This window comes from Poecilia reticulata, linkage group LG8, assembly GCF_000633615.1.
Source record: "Poecilia reticulata strain Guanapo linkage group LG8, Guppy_female_1.0+MT, whole genome shotgun sequence".
Lineage (NCBI taxonomy): Eukaryota > Metazoa > Chordata > Actinopteri > Cyprinodontiformes > Poeciliidae > Poecilia > Poecilia reticulata.
In genome coordinates, this window is record NC_024338.1 from 12,466,707 (window position 1) to 12,485,744 (window position 19,038).

At 40.4% G+C, this 19,038-nt stretch overlaps 1 protein-coding gene across 5 annotated transcripts in view; it reads left to right on the plus strand.

Moving 5' to 3' along the window:
- Positions 1-13,303, plus strand: part of cyth1a (cytohesin 1a) — a 38,105-nt gene extending 24,802 nt beyond the window's left edge. For 4 of the 5 annotated variants that reach the window (XM_008416204.2, XM_017306360.1, XM_008416203.2 and 1 more), the window contains exons 3-13: positions 2,547-2,611; positions 4,026-4,092; positions 4,174-4,292; positions 5,562-5,642; positions 5,776-5,888; positions 6,792-6,940; positions 7,031-7,143; positions 10,495-10,573; positions 10,656-10,724; positions 10,856-11,010; positions 11,360-13,303. In XM_008416204.2, the coding sequence (XP_008414426.1) occupies positions 2,547-2,611; positions 4,026-4,092; positions 4,174-4,292; positions 5,562-5,642; positions 5,776-5,888; positions 6,792-6,940; positions 7,031-7,143; positions 10,495-10,573; positions 10,656-10,724; positions 10,856-11,010; positions 11,360-11,438 (1,089 nt within the window). In that variant the 3' untranslated portion in view covers positions 11,439-13,303. The remainder of the gene's footprint in view (positions 1-2,546; positions 2,612-4,025; positions 4,093-4,173; positions 4,293-5,561; positions 5,643-5,775; positions 5,889-6,791; positions 6,941-7,030; positions 7,144-10,494; positions 10,574-10,655; positions 10,725-10,855; positions 11,011-11,359) is intronic. The other variant, XM_017306361.1, reaches the window with a different exon arrangement.
- Positions 13,304-19,038: the final 5,735 nt, after the last annotated feature.

Here is a 19,038-nt window from a genome sequence, read left to right on the forward strand (position 1 = left end):
TTTTTTTTTGAAAACCCCCCCAGTAATTTCGTATTGGTAGGAAAAAGATTAACTTGACAACAAGAACACTATGAAATGAAAAAATGTATAAAAAGTTATTTGCCTGAAATGCATTTGTTTTGTAGTCAGAATAGATTATTTCTTTTTTTTATTATTTGTCTTATGAACTCCTGAGGAATGTGAGGTTTTTTCTACTAACTAGTCATTTCCTTTAGAAATGTTCCCCCTCATTTCTCACCCGTTTCTCTCCTCTAGGTGTCAAAAGAACAAACCTCTGTGTATCCATCTATACGAGTTCTTATAGAGATCATTTAAATGTGTTTTTAAATTTAAAATGGTTGTAAAATAAAACAAGCGAATGACTGATGAAATGTAAACAAAAGGTCAGTGGAATATTTCTACAGTCAAATCAGTTCTGTTAAATTTCCATACATGTGGTTCATTTGCTTCCTTTCCATGACCCATGTGCAGTAGCTGATTCTAGATTGCATCAGGTTAGTCCTGTGACTCGGTAACCAGGAGTAAATAGTAAGTGGAAATCTCACCCAGGGGACAGACCTCTGGTGACTTGACTTCTGCTGACCCTTGTGGGCTCTGGAGGTGGGATCCATCACCTCATTTTTATGAGTCCGGGACACCATCGCTGCCCTTCCCCCTCCTCCCTCTCTCAACACCACTGTTGCCACTGTTCCCTCCTGACCCCCTCAGTTGTCTGCATACTGACCCCACTCCCCTTTTGTGACTCTCACACCCATCTCTCTGCTGCTCCTGTGTTTCAGCCCACCAGAGCCCCTGTAGTTGTCTGCATGAGGACAGTCTTTGTTGGTTTAGGGAAGCATCTGAGGAATGTGTTGTGATTGCATAGCCCTTGAAAACACAGATGTTCCTTTCGTGGTTTATCTTTGCTAAGTTACTATTGTCCACAATGAATGATTTACAATCACTGAAGCACGGTATGAATGAATGTAGATTTTAAGAGTACTACTATGCATACTGCTTCTGAAAATCTTCTATGGAAGAAACAAGATTATTTGCTTTCTTAAATAAATCAAGTGTAAGAGGTCTGTAATTAGTGTAGACTATTTTCGTTCAGGGTTAACTCATCTATATATTGTATTTATATACAATATATAGTATATATGTCTTATTCTGAGGTGCTTCTAATGCCAAAAGAACCTTTTAAAGTCTGAGTGTTTGTTTTCATGACTAGATTAAATGTTTCACATAATGCAAACTTTTAAAGTTTTTACTCACTGTAAAAGTATTTGGTTAAAGATTAGATTTTGAACTAGAGATAATTCAGTGCATCACAARCCCCTTAAACTCTGTATAAGTTGTTTCATTTGTGCCACCGAGTACCTCTGAAGCAGATCTAGTATTGTTAGTAGCTAACTGTTAGCCAGTTGCAGTATTATCCTCACATTGTTTAGAAATCAGTCACATCTTGCCAGCTACTTTGTCAAAACAAGACGCCTTTATTGGTCACGTCTGTCAACACAATGATTAACTTGTCACTTCTTGTAACTTCTTCTTGTTTCATTAAAAAAAAAAAACATGCCACATGTTACATTGTTGGTGAATATTGCGATAAAGATATGTCTTTAAACATTTAACTTTACAGTGTTTCGGTTCATTTCCACTAACACCTCTTCAGCGTGGCTCATCTTTGCTTAAGTTTGTTCCACTTTGGGTGGTTTTTCGTAGCAACTCAAGTGAGTGGGGTTTTCATACAGTGGGCAGCACCACTGTACGAGACCATGTTGTGTTTGCATGACGTGATCGACATGATGACGCAACAATGGAAGAGATGGAGCTTTTGTTTGTGGGTGTTTGTCTGATAATGGCAAAAAGCCAGAGACTGAGATATTGACAGACAGTCTTCTGGTGTCGGGTTTTAAGCCTAACTAACTCACCACACTTGAAGTTGGTACTAAAAAGGGGGCTGGTAGCACAAAACAAGTAGTCTTTTGTGATTCTAATGCTGCATTTGCTTCTGTAGCAATGGCAGTAAGCTTGTGATATACTGTGCAGCCATAGACTTCGGTGGTAAATGGAGGACCGCTTATTGCCTGGTCGACTGCTCAGGTGACTGTCTAGATGCAAATGCATGGAATGCCGTCTGTTGGTGCAGTCTCATTAATCTTCTAGTAAATCGTTCTCAATTTGCTTAAAATATACAAATATTACATTATATGTGCTGCACTCTAATATTCCACTCCTTCATCAAGCAGACATCATGTTCATCATCATGGTCTTATCACCATTTCACCAGTCTGGCTCCAGAACAATCGACTTGATCGACAAAATCAGTCTCTAAAGCCATCAGTAAAGCGCATCATAAGGCATAATCCACTTATACACTGTGTTGGATCGGTTTATATCGAGTTTATTGCCTTATGAGGTCTGCACCCATGAAAACTGGAAACTTTTTTTCTTAGATACTGTGTTTGTTGTTTTGTGTTGGTTACACCCTTTTGTGCCTCACTGTGATATTGGTAGACCGATGATTTGTTGTATTTTAAGACGGATGTTTGTTTTCTTTACAGCGGCTGAAGGATGAGATAGCAGAAGTGACCAGTGAGATTGAGAATCTCGGCTCCACTGAAGAGAGGTAAAAAAAAAAAAAAAAAAGCAGACCTTACTCTTCCTTTAATGTTTTGCCTAAGCTGGCTCATTGCATCCCCTCTATTAAGTTAGCAAAATGAAGCTGTCAATTATTCATGTTTGATGGCTAAGTTGGGCTTTCCATCACACCAAATGTCCTCCATAAATTGGCTCTGCTTTTAAGGCAGTTTAAATGTTTCATCAGGCACACCCCCCATGATGGGAGGCCTCATTGAATAATGCAGTGGGTGTACTGGCAGAAGCAGACAATGGATGGTCTCTGGAGAAGGAGGGGCTGGGATTTGGTCTACTTAAGTGGATGGGGATCCTATCAGCTATGAAAAATTCCATCCAACACTTTTCCACTTGCATCAGTAACCCACGGAGGATCCAYGTACTTTCTTGTGATTTGATTTGCATGTGTTAAATGTAGAAAAATCTATCCGAAAAGCTCATCTTATCACTGCCAAGATGAGTGCTGGACTTTGGCATTTAAAAACCAAAGGAACACGGATGTCAATGAAAGGAGGCGATGACGTGTCCTCAGCTCAGAATCGAGGCGCACTTTGACCCCTGAATTATTCAGAGCCTGAGAAATGAGACATTCCCATATGCAGCTCAACCTTTTAACATCTCACTTGATCGGCACGGCATCACTAGCCCCTGCCAGAAAGAAAAATGTCAGAGGGAAAGACACTTCACACTGAATAAATTTACTGTGTCTGCCTGTTCCCTGCTGGTTTTTTTTTTCCACCAACCAGGATCGAACCAGAACAATTTGTTGAAATAATTTGTGACTTTTTTTACTTTTAGTTTTGCTTTGGCAAAGGACATAATCCCATCAATCTCTTGGTCCTGTTTTTTTTTTTTTTGTTTTTTTTCTCAGTTGTGAATATTTTTTCACTTTTTGTGACAATGATTACAGTAAAAGCACAAACTTTAATGTATTATTGGGAGTTTTTGTTTCAAACGGACAGAAAGTAGAGCATAATTGTGTGTGGGAATAAAAATAAAAGCAGTAGCAAAGTAGAAATCTGCAAAAACTCATTTAGAGCCTAAACTTATAAACTGGATGAAGCACATCAGGTTACAACAATTTTCATGTCTTGCGATGCATTCAAAATTGGATTCCCATAGCTTACTGCTGCCACTAACAAATTTCACCACAGGGATGGCATGTTAAGGATGATGTTTAGTGTTAGTTTTACACATCACATAGTGATTTACTTGAAGGCTAAAATGTTTAATTGTGAGCTGTTGCGGTAATAATTASTGGTATCGGGGTTCTGAATATATACAAATGCACACTTTTTAGATGTTTCCCCCTCAAAGCTTTAATGTCATAAATTAATCTCTGTTCTACAACAAATTGTGTTGCTGTCAAGAACAGCTGATGACATTACTCCTTGCTGACTTTCCAGGAAAAATATGCAGAGGAACAAACAGGTGGCCATGGGCCGAAAGAAATTCAACATGGACCCCAAAAAGGTTTGTGTCTTAAAAACAAGTTTTCTTCCCCTCACGCTTRAACGTGTAGTGTGTAATTTGGATGTCTGGTCTCTTCCTCAGGGGATCCAGTTCCTGATTGAGAATGACTTGCTGAAGAACACCAGCGACAACATTGCTCAGTTCCTCTACAAAGGCGAGGGTCTGAACAAAACWGCCATCGGGGATTATCTGGGAGAGAGGTCAGCAGAGTTCTTTCTTTCCTCTTTTTGCTCTTTCTAAACATCTCGCTCTTTTGCTTTTGATCTCTCTTTAGCAGCACACGTCCCTGTGCATCCCTGTGAGAGATGAAAGCGCTGAATGCAGAGAGCRTAGCTATGCTATTGCTTTGTTTCCGCTTTGTCAGGCCCACACCCCTTCCTTTCCCAAACACTGGATATTGGTTCCACATTTCAAGCACTGTCTCAGGACAGTGCCACTTACTCAACAGTCCTCCACATGTCTTTGGTTAGTACACTCATTCATTCCAAGTGATGGGCCAAGAGACTCAGAAATTGGGAATGCGTATGTTTTACGTATTTAAGGATTTCACTGGAGAGAAAAGATCATCAGTAGAGAATGTGATCAATGTCCAGWCTGCTCTACTCAGGGTTTGATGGGAAATTAGGTCTATGTTCACAGTGGGATCCACTATAAGCCCTTGCTGGATTATCAAGTTTTAAAGTTTTTTGATGTCTTCATTGCATGAAGAGTCTTGAGATTCTGGTGGTCATTTGTCCACTGGAAGTGGTGACTGGATATGATGCTTAGCTCCTTAGAGCCTCGTCATCATCCCAAAGGAGAGATCATTTACTTTAAAAGATTTTAAGGGCGGGATGATCTCATGCTCGAGTTTGGATGATAAGTAAGCAGGGCGGGGGGATTCATCTTCCCTCCTGTTGGATTCATGGGGAGTATCGCTTATAACACTGATGTTTTCAACTGGTTTCAAGTTGGTCAGAAACGGAGTCCACAGACACATCTTTAAGCTTACATTTTTACATTTTTAATTTTTTTTTTCTTTTGCGTATATAAATTTGTACAATGCTCAGGTGTTTACATACCAATATCGTTTACCAGTTTTCTTTGGGCACAGAGAAATTGTGAATTTTGTTGCCAATTTCTTACTCCTGGATTTTTATAAAGCTTTGCCCTGCTCGTACCAGATTAGGCCAATTTAAATTTCTCAGTAAGACATGCAAGATGTTAGAACAGCTTTAGACRTATTTTTCTAGCCTTCTTGCTGTGAGCAAATTACCAGTGACTGGAACAAGAATGGATTTTTTTAATGTTTTGATTAAACAAAACATATTTGGCTCGAGTTAAAGATCTGCCGATTCTGCTTACCTGATTATGAAATTCTGGAGGTAAATGTTAGGATAACTCTTAACATTTTGAATATTTATTTTAAATAAGTRTTGATTTGCTCACTACRTTGSTGTAACACATTTATCTGGCTTTGTTTCCATCAGAGATGAATTCAATATCCAAGTCCTCCATGCTTTTGTGGAGCTTCATGAGTTCACAGACCTCAACCTGGTTCAGGCCCTGAGGTAAGACGTCTACTTTCAAAAGTTGCAAGGGTGCAGCTGTTAGCTTTAGTCTCATAAAACACAGAGGCAAAGAAATTCATCTGCTTCCCAGAGGAAGTGAGAACATTGCTGATTAAAGTTTGTATCATAACAGGCAGTTCCTGTGGAGTTTTCGTCTTCCGGGAGAAGCCCAGAAGATCGACCGTATGATGGAAGCCTTCGCTCAGCGCTACTGCCAGTGCAACCCTGGTGTTTTCCAGTCCACAGGTAAATTTGATGTGTTGCTACAACTCCACAGCTTTACAAAAAATGTGAGTTAGACGGTATGTTCAATATCTGAATATACTTTCTTGATCTCGTAGAGAAAAATGACAGTTGGAAAGCTAATAACCAAAATGAAATTTAAGAAAATGGTAAAAAGTATATATGTATATGGAAACATTTACAAATCCATATAGGAGTTCAGAGAAAACTTAAACTTGGAGTCGCTCAGAGTTGGGAGTTGCATAATTTGATGGCTACAGGCAGGAATGATCTCCTGCGGTGCTTTGTGTGATTTGTTTTTTATTCTAAACAGGATTTTATTATTAAGAATTCCACAGAAATATGCAAAAAGGCATGCAAAAAATGTAACCAGAGTGCACACAGTTTTCATTTTTCTATGTTTAGTCTCCTGTTACATCTGGGTATCACACCCAGTCGGAATATGTATGAGAAAAACACAGACTGTAAGGCCAAGACGTGGTGGCCAGTTGAGGAAGATCATTTCAAAGCGGCTCCTTATCAGCTCAGCACGTGGTTTCTGGAAAACGATGCTCCCAACAGATCAGGCGCTAACATGCATCAGATGGATATGAATATTTAATGTGCTTTCTCAAACCTAGCAGTGCTGATAAAGTGCTGCTGTGTCAGCTGTGTCGTTCCTCCGTTCATACTCGATGCACGTTTAGAGATGTGCATGCATGCTGGAGTGCCCACGTGTGGTCTGCCCACTCTGCTCGCAGACAGTACTACATCTGTCCACTCCTCTGTGTCCAAAATCATGCTGCATTCAGCTCAGCAGGCTCACAATCATACTTAATCATATTATTATACAGTGGAACCATGTTTGTGATGAACTTTAACTTTTCACCCACTTGTAAACCGTCCGGCTGTTGCTGTGCGTTACAGACACGTGCTACATCCTTTCGTTTGCCATCATTATGCTGAACACCAGCCTTCACAACCCCAACGTGAAGGACAAGCCGACCGTGGAGCGTTTCATCTCTATGAACAGAGGCATCAACGACGGAGGAGACCTACCTGAAGACCTGCTCAGGGTGAAAAGAGTTTCCCTACTTAACCCCCAGTGATCTTTACCTGTCATATATATWTTTTTTTTCATCAAACTTTATTTTCTTTTGTCGCAGAATCTATACGACAGCATAAAGAATGAACCTTTCAAAATTCCCGAGGACGACGGCAATGACCTCACACACACTTTCTTCAACCCGGACAGAGAAGGCTGGCTGCTGAAGCTGGGTGAGTTTGAGACTCTGGCATTACATCTCTGCAGCTCTTTCCAATAGAAGACTTTGTTTTGGCAGCGTTCTCTCCAGAGCTCTATGGCCTGTGAGTGCCTGTGTGTGTGTTAAGGTGCAAGTGTTCATATGGGAATAGGTGTGCAAAACACCTGAAGGCATCTCTCTCTGCCTGCTTTAATGTATAATGAATCAAGACTAGAACAAGTCAAGGCATTTCAATTATTTAAGATCTTTTCATAAACTACATTCCAAGCACGCAGAGGAAAAGCGACTGAATTGCATGCATTTGAAAGTAAACACACACTTTGAACTTTATTTTATCAGGTTACAACTATAAATGTTGCCTTTTATCAGGATTTTGGGATATACAGAAGGAAAGCGACACATGGTTTTAAAGATGTTGTATTTAACCCCCATTACTTTGATACGCCCAAGTACAATCCAGTACGACCAGTTGCCCTCAAAAGTCCCCTAATTATGAAGTCCAGCTGTGAGTAATTTAATCTCAGTATAAATATGAATATCCTGTGAAGCTTTCAGAGGTGTGTTTGAGAAGATTGGAGAACAAACAGCATCATGAATGCAGCAGATAGTTTAGGGATGAAGTTTTAAAGCAGGGATAGGTTGGAAAACAACATCCCAAAGAGCTTTGTTAATATAAACCTGCAGAGACATGACTGTACAGCCTATCCAACTCTGTATTTTCTTTTTTTTTTTTAGATTTTTACTCATAATACATTTTGAGCCACAAATCAATTTTCTTTCCTCCTCACAATTCTAGATGACTTTGTTTATCACATTAGGATCCCAAATGAATAGATTGAAGTTTGACGTTGTAATGTGACAAAATGTGGAACAAATACATGTACCAATAACTGTTATAGAAATAATTTCACATCCTCTCTGTCCCCTGACTTTTCAATCTTTGTTTCCTCTGAGATGTTTCCGTTGTACAGCTTCACTGTGAACAAGGAGGCCTGCATGAATTTKGAMTATTTGGAATGGAAGAATCAAATATTTACATCACAGTGAATCTTTACAACCAACTGTAACAAAAAGTGAACAGTTACTTTTTCCAATGACTCCTAATGGGGAGAAATGAGTCAAATAATCACGGTGGAAGGTCAATTACTTGACATAACTGAAATAAACCTCAATTTTTATTTTTTATTTATTTATTTTTTACTTGTAGTGTTTTACAGAAGCCATCCACATTGAGTGGAGCTCCCCCTTGTGGAATGGAAGCTGTAAAGCAGTTCATTGAAACCTCTCTGATTTAAAAAAGACTGTGGTGATATAATTACTTACCATTTGATTTGTTATGTTTTTTTTTTCCCCCTCTTCGTTTGTTTGTTTGTTCCCATGATTTTGGCTGTTGTCTTTCCTCAGGAGGTATGTACACCTGCTCTTCCGAAAAAGCTAGTCCATCTCTCGGCTCTCAGGTGCTTTTGGTGGTCTGCCATGCTTTCTGTTCCGTTTCTCATGTTTTAAATTTGATTCAAACAAGGTTATGTCACTTTTTCGTCTCTTCATTGGCTCAATTGAAATTTCAGATGTTTGTCTCCTTTTTTTATGTCAATAAGCTGATGGGTTTTATCTTCGCTGGGCGGTCGCTGAGTGCATTCGCCACTTATTGGGCTCGAACTCAGGGAGCTGCTGCTGCTGCTGAACAGCTTTTATTCCTCTGTATGCTCTGGTGGTCACTCTCTTGGATCTCCTTTTTTTGTTAGGAAGGTGCATTATACCTTTTTAACATCCTCTGAGCACAGAAAAGATTTTAGAAATAACCAAAACCTTAGAGAGTTGCTCTGTGGTTGCATGAAAAGGGAATACTGCATCTTTTTATCAGCACAAGTCTGCTCTACTTATCTCATGCTAGAACTGGATCTGAAGAGTAAAAGTGTGGTTGCAGCCTGTTTTGGTGGACCGGAGTGGAAAAAACTGAGTGGGGGGAACATCGCAAAAATTGGACTCAATTGGCATATCTAAGCAAAACACGCAAAAAATGCAAATTGGGTTGATCTGCCAGAATTATGAGCTTCCTCCTCTCTGCAGGAGTTAAAAACATGAACATTTGCTTGTTGTATAAAACCAAAACATGCTTCCTCTTGACCTCCTACGGCCTATCTTGCATGGGCTACTCCCTCCTCTCCAGCTCCATTCCAGTCCAACAACATCCACATTCCCCTCCTGCAACAGCAGGCTGGTTGGTTTATCCTCTTTCCGGATGCTGTTGCAGAGGGGACTCTTTTTTTTCTGTGAGGAACCGACGTGGCTTGTCTGGAAACGGCTCAATGATCTTTGTGATTCTGCCTATGCATCTGTGTTTTTTTTCTGTTGGTCTGCTTTGTTTTTGTTTCTGTTCGACRCGAGTCGAGGAGCCACAGATCTTCCTCTCTGTCAAACGTCAACAATGTCTGTAGATACTAAGCTTAGACATAAGTTGTGTCTGGAATATGATTGGATATCATATACAGTCTTTGCTGTCATATGATGACAAAAGTGTGTTCTTTGATTTGTACAGAAGTTTCTAAACCTGACCTGTTGGGGAGAAAAAAGGGTTGTGCTGCACACCTTTGTTTCTTTTTACTAACCTCGGTGGTGGGATTTTCTTGTCTAGACAAACAGGAAATTCAAGTCTGAGATGCCTTTAGAGAAGGCAAGAGTCCTGTCTGGCTCGAGCTCTCCTATTTTTCTCAGTTTGTCGGCATCCCATCCCAGCATTTAGCCGTCCATCTGCTTCTCTAATCAGGTTTCCCTTCACAGRAAGTATTGGTGACAAAGAGGCCAAAGAGGTCAACCATAGATCAGTGAGTGCAGAGTTACCCACCAAACCCCCTGTGGTTCAAACCAAATCCTCAGGCACCTCTTATTTTGCTAAATCAGATAAAGTTTGAACCTGGCATTAAAATCCATCCTGAACATTCAGGTTTTAGTTTATGTCTTTACTTGCAAATAAATACAAGTCACTGAGTGGTCGACATAATTTATTTGAAAGTAAAACACATCTTGATGTTTCATATTGACTGCCTTCTTTTAAGTACATGCCCCAGTGAATCAGAGAGAAATAAATGTTTTAAAGCTGGGTGGGATGCAAAGCAAGGAGTTTTAGTCTGTAAATCTTAATTTATGAGGCCAGTAGTTTTCAAATGTCCATAAAGTCTAGTGAAGGGGAGCACTTGGTGATAAGCGGTGTGGTTAACAGGAGACCCCTGGAGCCGTCATCTGTCTGTCTGTCCATACATCCGTCTGCCTGTCTGCTGCTCCACTCGGTGCTTCTGGTACTCGTCTCTCTTTCTCCTCGTCTCTTCGTCTCGCTGAGCCGTTCTGATTCTGGCTATTTGCTCCACAGGGGGCCGTGTTAAAACTTGGAAGAGAAGATGGTTCATTCTCACAGACAACTGTCTTTATTACTTCGAGTACACCACAGTGAGTGTCATTTATCACAGATCCCGTTGCACGTTATTCTGTAGAACCCAGTCATTTACATTTCTTTTTTTTTTTTTTTCAGGACAAAGAGCCCAGAGGCATCATACCGTTGGAGAATCTGAGCATCAGGGAAGTTGAGGACAAGAAGCCTGTAAGTAGTGCACCCTCTAGTGGTGCGTATAAAGATTACAAACGATAAGATCTGTATAGTGTGTTAGATTTGGCAGCAGCTTGGAATTGTAATTTTCATGTTCTGGAATTCTGTCCATGTTATTTCTGCAGAATTGCTTTGAACTTTTCATCCCCGACAACAAAGATCAGGTAATAAAAGCTTGCAAAACTGAGGCRGATGGACGCGTTGTCGAGGGCAACCACACCTTCTATCGCATCTCTGCCCCCACTGCAGAGGAGAAAGATGAATGGATGAACAGCATAAAGTAAGACCTTTTTCTTACAGTGCAGCTTGTTCCCTCTGGAACTGGAGTTTGAAACCTCATTTTAATATGTTAGAATGTCCCAGTCAAAGTCCAGACCTAAATCCACTTCAGAATGTGTTGCACAATTTAAAATTAATGTTCACACATAAATTTTGCAGATCCATTGAAGTCTGTTGTTTTATTGTGAACAAATTTGGAAAAGAAAATCTAGGAATATGAAATAAATACATTAAAACTACATAGATCTGCAGATACCCGTCACTATTACAGCTCTATAAAGGTGTAGTAGTTTGCACACTATTCCTTTGCCTTTTTCCGCCAACAGCTTTCTCTGTGTCTTTTTCCACAGAGCTGCTATTAGCAGGGACCCCTTTTATGAGATGCTTGCAGCCAGGAAGAAGAAAGTGTCGTCAATTAAGAGGCACTGAGCTCCTGCGACGTTGCACTTGACAGAAAAAGGGGGCTGGAGGTCTGACTCTCTGCCTCCCCCACCTGGGTAGGTGCAGAAGCCACGGTTGAGGTCCCCCTCAGATGTCTCCAAGGGATTCTTCACGGATTGGTTCTGGAACTCTACAGGCCATAAAAAAATAAATAAATAGGAAGCATGCTGGGGATTTAGATAAGAGCCGGGTCAAAGCTTCCTCCAACCTTCTGTCTGAATGTCTAGTCTTTTCTCTCACAGCTTTGGAGGTTCTGTGTCTCAGGCAGGAAGGGAATCTTGCTGGTAAAATCCCCTTTGAAAAAGCTTTAAAAAGTCATTATTCAAATTCATTGCATATATTGACAAGAGGCTCCTCTTGCACACGTCGTTTTTACTCAGCAGGTCTGACYCAAGTGTGGCACCAACAACCAAAAGATTCCTCAAAGCTCTTCTCTGATGTGCTTTAATATCTTTTAGTAACAAGTGTCTATTTTTAAAGCTTTCACCGTTTGAGTTCTTTTTGTCTGCCTTTGAATATAATAGAGCTTTCTTGCAGCAGTAGCTGCTGAAAGACTTTCAGATGGAGGGTTGGAGCCATTTGGAATATTTAGTCCTTTTTTTTTCTTTTTAAAGAAAGTGTAACTCTAAAACCTGTTACAAAAGAGTTGCCACTCAGGAGATTAAAACAACAATGGAGAGCTCTTCACGACACAGCTCGCCTCTCTGAGTCAGAATCGTTGAGTTTGTTTTCTAAATATCCGGGAGATGCTTCACGAGGATTAGAGATGAGCATCTTCATCACCTTAGTCTGCAAAACACATTTATTGGCTCCATTTWTCCCACTGCAACACAACTCTGGACATTTWGTTTAAAACAGATATTTATTTTTTTCTAATTTGATCAATTTGATTATTCCAAAGTTTTATTGAAACGGCGTAAGGATAAATAGAGACAAATATGTAATAATTTGCAAAGTGGACCTTGACTGTTGGGAGACTTAATCATCTCCAGTTATCCAGTTCGCACTTGTACACCCCAAACTGAGCTCTGAAAAATCTCCGTTGCCATGCAGACGGTGGGTTTCCTTTTTACAAAGCTTCCAGGTTAGTGTGGACAGAGCCTTAGTTGCTTTCTCACACTCTTTGTACTTTATATGAAACAAAAGATCAGCATCACTGTCTAATACTGAGATTTAAATGCTAGAGAACGTTAGTGCTTGGCACTTTTTAGAAAATGTGACTGGAATTGCTGCTGGTTGGCGAGCCTGATTTAGTTTTCTTTATCCTTTCAAGCACAGATTTTTCATTCTTCCTTCTTGTTTGTCTTTTTAATTTTTGATGCAGCATTTGCTTTTTATTTTTTTGACATAACCTCTGACYATTGTAAAATACTGTAAACTCCAGGTTGTTTGTGTGGAAGCCATATTGTAAAAAAAAAAAAAAAAAGTTGCTGTTGAAGCTCTAAACTATGCCTGTAAACGAGTGGGATGTACTTCGTCTCAGGATGTTKTTTTTGTATGAAATAGGGCGGATGGGAGGGCTGCAGCAGTGACAAACTGAAAATACAATCGCAAATTGTACATTTAGTTTTCTTTCTTTTCTTTTCCTTGTCCAGAGTTGATTATCTGTTCAGTTTCCTGTTTGTCATCCTTTCGGCGACTGCTCCCAAGAGGATTAGGAAAGAATGCAGAGCGGTCAAAATTCTCAACAGTATTGTTTTATTTATCAAAGTTGTACATATTTAAATATATAGTTGGCATTTTGTCCTGAGTTTTGTTAGTTTTGACATTATTTTGTTTAGTACACTGTTATAGTATTTCAGATTTATTCAGTGCCATTTACTCAATTTGAAATAAAGCCTCATTTGTCTCAACACCGGCTCTTATGGAATCTGTGTGCTGCAGTTTATAAGATTCTCCAGCAGGTGGCAGTAGAGGATGAGGCCAATCCCCCATGTTTTTGGATCGAGAATATCGCTGTATATCCAGACATAATAATATTACGTCTATGCGCATGTCCTTGAAAACTGAACTTCCACTTGAGGGCAGCCTTGAAACTGAATCATGTGCTCTCTCCTCCCCCCCCCCCCCTTTGGCGAGTATTATTTCAACCACACACAAATAAAAAGATCCTACCTTCTGTTGCTGTTTAAACCCGGCCTTTATTTACCGCTCCATAACATTTCATACTACCTCACAGGCTTGCTTGTTAAAGTATTTATGGCACAAAATTTCGGCGCAGCGGGGTAAAAGGTCGATATTTACAAGTGAAGGTGTATCATATTCAATGATGCCTGGAAAAGTAATCAATAGAAACGACTTTCTCAATGGGACAGTCGTGCAGGAAACGGAGGCATTAACTGTCCTACCTTTCAATAGAATGCACGTTAGAAATGATGAAGTCTGAAATGCATTAAGATTCACATCCACTCCAATAATTTCTATTAGTATCTAGTAGGTTTGACTGATTCTTGGAGTGAGTTGAGTCATTATACGTTTTTGGGGACTTTTAAGGTTTAATTTTGCCAAGTGCTTCAACATTTAAAAGTTAAGAATTTTGTAAAAAAATTATATATATATATTTTTTTTAGTCCAATAAGCAATTAAAAACCTCAAGCTTCAAGGTATTTTATTATGATTTTGCTATCAGAACGCTATGCCTAATTCTGAAGTGGAAGGAAAGCAGCACCGGAGGAGACGTCCGATATTTTCTCCAAACCAGATGTCGGTGCTTTCACTCAGCAGGGACATGGAAGCTGGTCAGAGATTTGATGTGARCATGAGTGGACGTAAATACATGGCATAGGAGTTCAGACTCGGGTGGAGGTACATATTGTTCCCCCTTGACGACAAAGAAATGATTTCTCAATTTGCTGTCATCCTACTTCAGTCTCATGGTTCTGCAAAAAAGTCTGATGATTTGAATCTGATGATTATGACGTTGTAAACTAATGCATGAAATTGCAAAAAAAATGAAAGAAAAAAAAAAGTTGTTTTTGTTAGTCAAGATTGTGTCAGCAGATCCGGGAAAATAGAGAAGAGAAACTCGAGCAATGCACAAAAGTACAGAAATCTTCATTATTTTTATTTGAAATTTGGAAACAACAGCTTTGTTTGCTCAACCAAACTGAGTAATTGAGGAGAGAGTTCCTTCTGGCACGTAGTAGGACAAACGGACTCTTTCTAATAAAGTACCAGAAGTAATGTTAGAATGTAAAAAGCAAGAAACTAATCTGTCTGAAGTTGTGTATAAAAAAGCAAGATRGACCATATTAACATCAATCATGCAATCAGGTTCAAAAAAGCTTCACTGTTTAACAGCRTTTACGTTCCCTGCATCAAGAACTGGGAACTTTGTCAGAGTCGAGGGGAAGGAAAAACAAGCCTTGGGATTTCTGGAGCTGCCTTTATGCCGGCCAAGAACAACCCAGAACAAAAAAACAAGCGAGTGATTTTAAATAAAGTAAGGARAAGGCCATAACTGTGGAAAAGACCTGACTGAAAAGGGCTGAATTTGGACACTTCCAATGATTTTTCCAAGAAGACTGGAAGAGGCTTCCAGGGCAAAGGTGTTCCAAAGTTTTTTTGGAAAGCTGCTTTTGTTTCCAGAAGTGCCTTAACTAAATATCAAGCACATTATGGAAATTATAGAGTTGCAATATTTTATTCATTAGCATGAAGCGTTAAAAAAAAAAAATCCTCCACAAAGTCTTGACTGGATCTGAAAACCTCCCAGTCAGCACTTGCAGGAATSCATGCTGCAGAAATCAAAAGCTGCTTATGAAAGTCTGTATTTAAACATCAAATTTTGTTTTCTGTGAGTTTTTTTGCACTTCCATTTGATGTTGTTTTATCTAAAAAAAAAAAAAGTCCTTTAAACACCTTGTGACTGAGCATCAGCAGGCAGCAAAACCAAACCATGCCCACAAAGAGCCTAAATGGATCACTGTTTGTTTGTATAATATTTCACTATGGTCCATTGCCTTCAGCTTTTAGCGAGAACATGGGTGCAAATTATAAAGCAATTTGTTCCAGATGTGCATTGAAAAGACCAAGATTCCTCATTTGCATTTGTGCATGTAGTTTTCAAATGAAACTGAAGCTTTTTAAACACAATTTCTGAAAAAAAACAACAAAAAACAAGTCCAATGATTACCCGTAATTCATCTTTGCATAGCCGCTTTTCAACAATATTTTGCATCTCTTGCTGTAAAACAGGATGAAAGTGATGTTTATGAGAATTACAGATCAGGGYTTAGGAGGTGACTGCGGCTGATGGGAAATGAGAGGCACGCTGCTGCAGGAAGAGAGAGACAAATAAAACACAAAAGAGTGAGAATGGGTGGTGGTTGCGAAGAAGCTGAAGAAGAGGGGAAGTCTTTGTTTTTCTCATTCTGCACGCGAAAGCACTCATCTTCCTTTTGTGGTTAAGGTCTTTGTGTGAACGGGAACGTGACAGAAGCTCAGACTTGCACCAAACGAGTGGAACGAACAATGGCAGGAGCGAGCTCGTGCTGTGCTGAAATAAAACCCACGGGAACAAACAGTACCCGGGTGGATGCACAAAGGTAAACCGGCCCAGGTCACCTGAGCTCCTTCCTTTGAAAACAGTCAGAATCTCAGTACTCAGGACTGGGCCTGCTGCASCTCTTGGAGGTCAGGCAACAGGATTCACCAGCTCCTCCTGTAAGTGAAGACATGTGAGAACAGTCAGGTTCCAATTATGCCCAGACTGTTTCCCAGAAGCTCTGAATCCCTCCTCCCCCCCCTGCCTCTAAGCCCACCCCTGCAGGGGAAAGGGGCACCCCACCGTGGCCTTAGCTGGCCATTCTTCTCTCAAACACTGGGACAAAGAATGCAACCCACACACACACACACACACACACAAAAGCTTGCACATATATGCTCTCTGTCATGCAGCACCGACTATTGAGTGTTTCCATACAATCCAGCTCATATCGGCACAGAACTTGCTGTTACAGGTCTTTTGGATTTCAGGTCCGTACGTGATGTTTTGAGTTTGGCAGGTGAGTCATTGCTCACACATGCTACGAGTTCAAATATCAGCCAGCTTAATGCACAGCCAAACATTAAGCAGACAAATTAAGGTAGCAGTTTKCAGCTCCTATTTTWAAAAAAAAATCTTCTTTATTTTCAGATATGCATCACGTCGTGGATGCATTCCACGCTCTGCGGTGCCGGCGGGTGTGTTGTTGCTTTACTGGAAACAAAATCCTTCTCAGATCATTTCAGGAATCCTCCCGCTCGGCTAGGGGACACCGAGTTTTATCCACAGGGCAGGACTTCTGAGAAAGGGCGTTTTGAAGCAGCCACAACAAAGTCTCGTATTTACCTCCTCCTCCCACAAACCCCCCCCATGTTACCTTTATCTCTGCCTCACACACGACTGTACATGGATTACAATGCTGTGACTTTCGCATGCACGTGCAGTTTACGGTTACAAAAAGAAAAGACAGTGGAACAATGTCAGCATTTTTCATATGCGTCAATCTAAGTGAGGTTCGAGGATAACAAAATATCTACACRTTTTTAGCTTCAAGAGAGAGAGAAAAAAAGTCACAACTGCTTTTTTCAGTCAATGAAATAAATTGTTCATTTTTCATACAACACAGCAATGCAAATGAACAAATGGGAGGTATTTTCGCAGTAAAAGACTACTTTTCTTTCTTGATAGCTTCCCAGAAGCTGTAATTGTTGTTCATTCTGTGACACCGTGACCCAGATGCTAGAGCGGAGAGATAAGACATTGTGCTGTTAAAGAGTTCTCTTTTCTCTTCTTTTACAGCCACAGCGACCAAAATAAGAGACTTTATGAGCAGTTGTAAACCACCCTTTGCAGCTAATTACAGGACCTTGTAAATAATTTAACAAACACACACACACACGGCGCATATAACTTCAGTTACCGGTAACTGCACGATTATAGCTGAGAAGTAATTCAGCCTCTGTCAGTCATGCTAATGTTTGTTCCTGACTGGAATCGGTGCAAAAAAAAAAAAAAAAAAATTGGATTTTACTGAGCAGAATCGAGTTGGGAGCTAGACGCTGTCTGTGTGCAGCGTTGATTTGATTTGCAGAAGCAAAAGACGGATCTGTCTTTTACTTGTTCACATTTTGCGGTTGTTGAGTTGCTGATACAGAAAAAAATGTGGCAACCGGGCGGAAAATAAAAAAATAAAAAAAGACAGAAGCTTGTTTGTCCCAGTGGGAAAATGAGGAATGTGGGTGGCTCTCGTTCTGGGAAATCCTTTTTGTGTGTGCGTGTGACAAAGAAGCACATTTTGTACCACTCAAGTGGTTTTGCATCTTTATCTCAACGTCCTGGTGAACCATCCTGTTTGTTATCTTTTTGCTCGCTGTTGCTTCTCGTACATCTTAATTGCACGAAAACCTAGATGGGAACAGCGTGGATGTGGATAAGCTACGGGAGACTTCTAGAGCAGGCACAGTGTTTGTTTACATGCAGGAGACGGAGGGCTGGGGACAAGCTGTGCCTTCCTTCCAAAGATTGTGAAGTTAAGATTGGGGGTAAAAAATGGGATGAAGAGAGGCAGCACTCTGGAGCGACTCCAGATGAATTTCCTGTCTACAGGGAGTGCCGGGTTAGAGGAGGGACAAAGGAAATGCCTTTCAGAAAGAAGCAGGGCGTGGGGACTGCAGAGTTCCTTTCTAATCTCTACTTTAGAACCAGCTACCTTTCTTTTTTTTGTGAGCTAAAACTGATGAGTTGATAAGTCTGAAGTACTGTAGAATATTTGAAAAACATTAAAGCAGGAAATGTTATTTGCTGGTTATTCACATAATGCCCAAGGAGATCAATGGAAAGTTTAGTGAAAGGGAAAAAATGTGATGAAAAAAAAAAAAGATGCAGAAGCAATACGGATAATTGCTGTCTTCTTTCTTTCTTTGGGTTTATGTATTATCTGAATTTGATTAGAAACTGCATTTTGAGTTTCCATCAGCTGTGAACCATATCCGCAACTTGGAAGCACATGACGGCATCATGGCGCATTTGTCACYACGTCTTTTCCAGTCGCAAAGTCGAAACAAAAGCGACCGGCGTCAACAAGCCAAGAAGGAACCCAAAGAAACAGGATACAGCTGGCATCTTATTAGAGCAGAGGAAACAGATACTCATAGGCGATGACAGAGGAGAGAAAAGAACAATTCACTCAAGCAAAGCTCAGAAACGGAGGACACCTGCACGAGTAACAATACGCGCCGGTATGACTTCATTGGCATCTGCAGCGAGGGAGATCTTGTGCAAGGTCACTGAGGACTCAGCCCTCACATSTGGAGTCGCTCAGCCAGACAGGGAGGGCCTATAAGGATCAAAGCGAGCTGGTATCCTCAAGCGCATGTAACCGAGTCAGGAAATTCTGCCAGTGTGGGGCATGAAGGAATGACGCTTTTTTTTCTTTTTTTTTTAATTATTATTATTATCAGGGAGTGAAAATGAAACTATTTTTCAGGTGAATCCCCTCTGATCCAGCTAACAGTCCCGTCCAGTACCTGTCGCAAGTTGTTATAAGCCTCCTTATCAGTGACCATAAACACRCAGGAAAGCTCAGCGCGGTTACTGGCACAC